The 7,500-nt window shown below is 41.2% G+C and overlaps 1 protein-coding gene across 1 annotated transcript in view; it reads right to left on the bottom strand.

The window, feature by feature from the left end:
* The window catches only part of LOC117443177 (serine/threonine-protein phosphatase 6 regulatory ankyrin repeat subunit C-like), a 44,945-nt gene that overhangs the window by 16,367 nt on the left and 21,078 nt on the right, over positions 1-7,500 (bottom strand). The window contains exons 16-20 of the mRNA XM_034079128.2: positions 5,777-5,888; positions 5,607-5,678; positions 2,842-3,043; positions 948-1,035; positions 730-847 (exon numbers count right to left, since the gene is read on the bottom strand). Coding sequence (XP_033935019.1) covers positions 730-847; positions 948-1,035; positions 2,842-3,043; positions 5,607-5,678; positions 5,777-5,888 — 592 coding nt within the window. The remainder of the gene's footprint in view (positions 1-729; positions 848-947; positions 1,036-2,841; positions 3,044-5,606; positions 5,679-5,776; positions 5,889-7,500) is intronic.

The raw sequence follows: 7,500 nt of genomic DNA, 5'->3' as shown, positions 1-7,500 counted from the left end.
CCACCTGGAGTCAAATCCATGTGGAAACTGCTTCTCACTGTTCTCAGGTCAAATATGTATATTTGATTAAAAATGCGATTAATTTCGATTAATTAATTACAACGCCTCTAATCAATTAGATTACTTTTTTTAATCGAGTCCCGGCTCTAGTATTTATTTAATTTTTTTAGAAAGGGCAGGTCACATAAGATTGTATTCTTCTCCCTGCTCCTTTTCGCTCGATGGTGTTTTGGTAGAGTCACGTTTTGTGGCAATTATTGTACATTTGGTTTTGCGTACCCTGAGCGGGACGAATACAAAGGAAATGGAATAAACAAGGACTTAGTGGGGTCAACGTAAAACAAAATAACATGTATTCATGATTAAAGAGCTGAGGGAGAATTTCAACATTCCTGAAATTCAAATTGAGGATTTCTTTGGGAATAAAGTGGTCAGAAAAATCTAAATCCCATATTCTCGCCCAAAACCATTTGATCTTTGAACGGCAAGCTCAATTAGAATTTAAAGTAAATTAAAGACATGTCTTTTTAATTCGGCTCATAATTGTTAGTCGTCTCACTGTTCATATTTTATTGTTCCTCGTTGTTGTTATTGTCGTTATTGTTGTCATACTCTGTAAAGCACTTTGGGCTGCGTCAAGCATGAGAGCAGCTATATAAATAAAGTGTATTATTATGATGATGATGATGATGATGATGATGATGATGAAGATGATGATGATGTACCCACCCCTCTGTGCAGAGCCGTGCTGCCCCTCTTGTCCTTGGCGTCGGGCAGAGCTCCTTTCTCCAGCAGGAAGTGGACGCAGTCCGTGTGTCCCCCCAGGACGGCGAGCATCAGAGGGGTCCTGCGGGGACAGAAGAGACCGTTAGGACGGGTTCTAGGTGTGTGGGACATCGGTACAATCAGCTCAATGAAGTCATGCTTTTCAAAAAGAAATAACTCACTGGCCAAATTTGTCCGCCACGTTGGTGAGGTCCCCCTCCTCCCCGTAATCGATCATCATCCGCAGGCAGTCTGAGTGGCCGTTAGAAGCTGGTGTGGAACAAAGCAAAGAGAATTAATTATGTATTCAGTGAATTAGAGGAACAACAACTAACAATTACTTTCATCACCGTCCCCGCTGCCGGTGAATAAAAGGTCAGAAAACAGTGACAAATGTCCGTCACAATTTCCCTAAAGTTGAAGGTGATGTCTTTAAAATGTTCAGTCAAAGATATTCTCTTTAATGTGATGTAAAACCGAGGAAAGCCGGACCTCCGTATCTGAGAGGCCGTTATCAGCATTTGAAGAATATGAAAACATGTTTTATGGGAGAATCAGAGGGTGCACTAGACTTTTTCGATGCCTGTTTTTCGAACAGGATCGTAACATTTCCACTATAACCCGTCGGCCTGTACACAACTCTACCTGGGGGGGGGGGGGGACACACACGACGCACACTCACTCGTGAACTGTTAGCGCCGTGTTATGCATGCCCACTGCACCTCGCGGGAGCGCAGCGTAAAGCAAGTACTCTGTTCGGTAGAGTTAGGTTTGGAAACGATATCATTTCCTCTGGGAGGGCAGCATAATAACACGGCATAACCCCGGGGCTTTGGCGCTGTTCTGAGTTTGTTCTAATCTGTCAAAATGTCATTGTTAAAAAGAAAAAAGTCATAGACGGAAAATATTCGGTTAACGAGACCTCTGGGGTGAATCAATTAACAAAAATAGTTGCAGATAATTTTTCTGTCAACTGTTTAGCTGACTTATTGTATCAGCTCTAGAGAAATGTCTCAAAGATTTGTCGTATGAGAAAAATTAAAAAAAACTACCGTACTTTTCGGACTATAAGCCACGACTTTTTTCCCCATTTTGTTTGTACAGCTAACGGCCACTAGGGAACCTCCTAGATCTATGGATTTCACAGGTAAAATTAACCACCTTTAACGCTATGGGCTCTAGGACCGGTCCGCGCCCGCCACCTTTAAGCGGCGGGCTCCAGCAGGAAAAGCTGGAGGCCGGAAAAGAGTGAGACAGGTAGCGCGCCAAAGTAAAAGTGGAACCGAGAGACAGAACGAGAGCAAGACAGACGGACAATGTAGCTGCTGCGGCTTATATGCTTTATAGTCCGAAAAGTACGGTACTTAAAAAATGCCAGAAAATAGTCCGTCACAATTTCTCAAAGTTGAAGGTGATGTCTTTAAAATGGCTTGTTGACTTGAATGTGATATAAAACAGAGGAAAGCAAGATTTCTATATTTGAGAGGATGGAAAAAGCATTTTGAAGAATATGATTTTTTTTTTTAACGATAAATTAATTAACAAAAACAGTTGGAGATTATTTTTCTGTCAAGTGTTTAGCTGACTTATTGTATCAGCTCCAGAGAAATGTCCAAAAACGACATGAAAAATGCCAGAAAATGTCCATCTCTGTTTTTATAAATGTCTTGTTTTCTCAGTTCAAACCCAAAGACATTTTCCTAAATTGAATTAAAAACAGAGACCAGTTGAGAGCAGAATTTCAGCAACACAACACTGAAGGTTTTCAAGGTGATATATATATATATCTATATGTCTGTCTTGCGTCTTATCTGTCAGAGAAACCATTATTTATTTTATTATATTGTTATTATCATACATTTCACCTCCTTGTGTCTATCTGATCAAATGCTATATTTTGCTGCATGTACCTTTTAAAATTCTTAACAAATAATCTGAGGGGAACTTCTTGTTGTTTATTTTTAACTTGTGACATTTTGTAAAGCACTTTGAGCTGCAAGTGCTGTTTGAAAAGTGCTATAAACATTAACTGTATCATTATGATTATCTGAATCTCTCGGGGGGGGGGGGGGGTACCTGCGACGTGGATGGGCGTCCACATGAGTTGTGTGTCGTTGAGCAGACAGGACGCTCCCTGAGCCAGCAGCACCTCCACGCAGCGCGGGAACCCTTTCTGCGCCGCCAGGTAGAGGACGGAGCGCCCGGCGGCGTCCTGCATGTCCACGTACGCTGCCGTCTCCGTGAGGACACGCAGCGCCTGCCAGTGACCCTTATCAGCCTGAAGGGGGAGGGGAGAAGGTTGTTAAAGGTCCCCTGTCATACTCTTCTTCATCAGTGTATCACAGGTCTCAGATATATCCAGAGCCTGTCTCTGATTGGCTGAAAACAGATCATTGCAGCATTACCCATAATCCCCTCTGCTTCAGCCCTGTTTCCAAAGTGCTGATTCTCTGTCTGTTACTTTAGATGAAAATAAGGAGCCCCTCCCCACGCCCCTCTGAGAGACATCTGGTTACAAAGAACTCAATGGAGCTCTAGAGGAGATTCAGGTGATAAGGGGGGGGGGGGTTACCCTGGTTGCTGATTGGCTAATGGTTACTCAAGACAACACATCGTTATGACATCACAAAGTGGCCAAAATCTATACCTGGCTGCTCCATCAGAACTGTTACAGGATGTGTATTTTGTAAATTGTGTAATTCTTGTGAATTCTTGTTATCTCTAATATTTGTTCCTGCACGCTTCTTAGTTGACATTAAGCTGTCGTTGGCTCTTTTCTGCTGCAGTGTAAGAACAATATGTTAGAGAGTACTTGTCCATGGACACGTGAGTTTGGCAATTTACTTGTCCGAATACATTTTTCACATGCCTGTTTTTTTTTTCTAAAATGATTTGACCCCTTTTCAGGCCCATCAGTACATAAATGGTAGGGTCCCCTTTCAAGCCCTTAATCCACTAGTTTCTGACAGAATGTATTTCAATGTTTTTCCCAGTTAGCTCAACACACCATTTCACCATCAACATTATTAAATTGTATTTAAAGAAAAGACCTAACAAAACAGCAGGGCTCTATTTCAGTATCAACTAAAGAAAGAAAAACAGCAACAGCTGACATCAGACCTTTGCTGAGCCAAAAGATAATCATAAATAAATAACATAGTGAAAATAAATATATTGCAATGCTCAGCATCCAACAGTAGGGCTGGGTACCGAGCCCCGGTATTAAACGGGCCCCGGGGCTGAATTATTAAAGACCGTGGTTCCGTTAAGCTCCGATGTTAGCGGTCTTTTTATCGGTGCTGGAGACACGTGAAAAATATGTATATGTATTATTGCTAGACAAACATTATATTGCAGTTTCAGTGTCGCCAAGTCCGTTTCTAACACGCAAAAAGACTGCAACATGCGTCTTTTTAGTATTTTCGATCTTTCCAATCCAGGCGAGATCTCTCTCCCCCGCCTGCTTGCGAGGGGGCGGTTTACACACACGCAGCTGCTACATGCAGCAACACACACACACGGAGGAGATGGCGGAGAGAACGCGCTCCGAGGTGTGGTTAAATGTTACCCGTCTCGAGGTGGAGAATGCTCGTTACCAATAGTGCAATAAGTGTTTAGCATGTAAGGGCGGTGACGCGAGCAATTTGTCTAAACATTTAGCTAAAGCGCTCCACATCCAGACGGAGGAATGCACCGGGTTCCACTGTCTTTCTAGCAGCTCTGTAGCCCCGTCCAGAGGAACGTTTCCACGTCAGCTGTTCTGTATGCTAGCAGCAACACACGGAGTTTACTACATTATAATGATTAGAGGTAACTGAGTTATTTAGTTTGTTAAAGTTTCAGCTATTCTGTTTACAGTTCTGTCATCACATTATTTAATACGATTTGTTAAAACGTCGTTTCTTTTGATGTGAAATATTATTTATTTAATTTAAATAAAAAGCAATGTTAGTTTTGTTCACAATTTGTTTAGTTAGTTGACCTTATTTTGTTCTCCAAAAGAACCGATAAGAGTCTCGTTAAAGGACCGATAAGCGGTATCGATAAAACCTTAACGATACCATCCCTATCCAACCGTCTCTAATCCTTGGACATCACATGTCACTGCATGCATGGAGCACCTGTAGCGCGGAGATCATCAAATCATTCTGTCTTGTATTACTGGGTTTTCTTTGGAAGTTTTTCCTTGTACGATGTGAGGGTCTTAGGACAGAGGGTGTCGTATTGTCATACTGATATTCTGTACACACTGTGAAGACCACTGAGACAAATGTAACATTTGTGATATTGGGCTATATAAATAAACATTGATTGATTGATATTATTTGACAAAAAAAGTAAACGGCTCGTTCGCGGGCGCAAGGCGGCTCCCGTCGTTCACTTCAAAGAGCCGGCTCTTTGAAGTGAACGTAAAGCGGTCGCAAACAACAATGGCGGACACAGACAATTTGTGAATGAGTTCTGCCTTTTGTGCCGAATTTATAAATAATTTGTCAATAAATATGGGCGAAAAACGTCACTTGTCCGTCGCACACGTCAATGGAAAGATGTACTTGTCCGATATGGTAAATAAAACGACCCGGACGATCGGACGTGTGCTTTTAACACTGTGCTGTAATAAAGGTATTCTCTTGTTCAACAGACTTCCACAGATGGGTCTAGACAGCATCACAACGCAGTGAGTTGTGCCAACATGTAGCATTACATTCAAAAAGTAAAGACATTTTATAGAAAATAAAAACACCAGCAGCAGCAAAGTCTTGTGAACAAATAATTATGCCGGAGATAGTATGTCTGTGTTGGACCCTGAAGGCAGCATCTGACAAATGAGAAAGACTTACAGCGAGATGCAGAGGACTGACTGGAATACTGCTCTCTATGTCTCCGAGTGCGTTGAAGGACATCTCCAGGAGCTGAAACACAACACCATTATTAGTCATCAGTTACCCCATTCTTTCCAATAGCCATTATGTGTGTGAGTTAGTGTTTATATCATGACATTAAGACTCACCAGCTCCAGGTTCTGCTTGTTCCCGTGATACGCTGCGTAGTGAACGGCGCTGTAACCCTTAGAGTTCACCATGGACGGATCCGCCCCGTTATCCAGGAGGTGCTCCAAGCAGCTGAAGAAGAAATAAAGAGCGAGGATTAAGATAAGAGGTAAACGACTAAACAAAACAAGGCATTGCACACGAGTAGAAATAAACAATACTAGAATTAAAACATCTCAAAATAGAATTAAAGCAGCATTACAACGTAGAAAATATACAGTAGGCCGTGAAGATAAATAATCTATAAACTCTGACAATAAAACACTATTGATTAAGACTGGAAGCTTTCACAGCAGGGGGTCTTCGGGCACAGCTTTAACCTTGGTGTCAGTTTACGGGATTTGATCGCATTAGTCGTTTGGGGGTGAAATAGAAAGGAAGTGGATTTTAACTTCTAATTTAGACCCAGTACTTTTTCGCAGGACTCTCAAGCTGCTGTTATAAAATCCCTCCTGCCCTCTAGCGGCTCTCTCTCTGGTTTTATGTTTTCCCAATAAATGATTAAATAAGTAATTGTTATAAGTCAGCGGTTCCCAACCTGTGGGCCACGGCCACCTAGTGGTCCGCGGAGGCATTACATATAAAGTGGGCCGCCAAATAATTAATTTTTGTTTGAAAGCCACCCCTTGATTTGTTGTGGCAATACTTTTTTCCAAAAGAAATTGTATTTGTAATCTACTCTTCAAACACATTAAATTCAGATTACTCCTTGATTGACTTTTAGATATATGTATTTTAACCAGAAGAATAGCTGTATTCATTAACTGGGCCCCCTAGTGGTCCGCGGAGGCATTACATATAAAGTGGGCCGCCAAATAATAAATTTTTGTTTGAAAGCCACCCCTTGATTTGTTGTGGCAATACTTTTTTCCAAAAGAAATTGTATTTGTAATCTACTCTTCAAACACCTTAAATTCAGATTACTCCTTGATTGACTTTTAGATATATGTATTTTAACCAGAAGAATAGCTGTATTCATTAACTGTGTGCAGTCTTCATCTAAAAGCCCAAATAATATATTAAAGGGTGTAAATGTAAATTCAATATTTGCAGCTAAATAATTTCCAAAAGATTATGATGTGTGGAAACATTTTTTTTTTTAACCTCTTTTCCTTTCTCTTTCTTGATCCTCCTTAGCAACGGTCATTACAGTCCTTAGCAACGGTCATTACAGTCCTTAGCAACGGAGTCCTTAGCAACGGAGTCCTTAGCAACAGCCATGACAGTCCTTAGCAACGGCCATTACAGTCCTTAGCAACGGTCATTATAGTCCTTGATAGCGGTCATTACAGTCCTTAGAAACGGTCATTACAGTCCTTGACAGCGGTCTGTTCTACTGGATTAACAACGCGTCACATGTTCTAAATCGACCAATCAGAACTTTATTTAGCCTCCGTATTGTTTAAGGTTGAATGTGGGGCGCAGACATTTTTATTTTTATTCTTAAGCGGGCCCTGAGTTGGAAAAGGTTAGGAACCGCTGCTATAGGTAAATAATTTAGATTTCACCCTATCGTCTAGTCGTGGCACATGTAAGCTTAGGTTTTTAAAGATGTATTTGTATAGGTTAATGACAGATAGTGTCCATCTGCTGCTTTATTGGAGATGGTGTTGTGACCCGAATTCGTGAGCATGCTGAAGCACAAGAAGAAAAACCATATAAACCAAAAACAAACTCACAAGTA

This window comes from Pseudochaenichthys georgianus, unplaced genomic scaffold (genome assembly GCF_902827115.2).
Source record: "Pseudochaenichthys georgianus unplaced genomic scaffold, fPseGeo1.2 scaffold_551_arrow_ctg1, whole genome shotgun sequence".
Lineage (NCBI taxonomy): Eukaryota > Metazoa > Chordata > Actinopteri > Perciformes > Channichthyidae > Pseudochaenichthys > Pseudochaenichthys georgianus.
The sequence above is the reverse complement of the archived record's forward strand: the minus strand, read 5'-3'. Positions and strand labels throughout refer to the sequence as shown.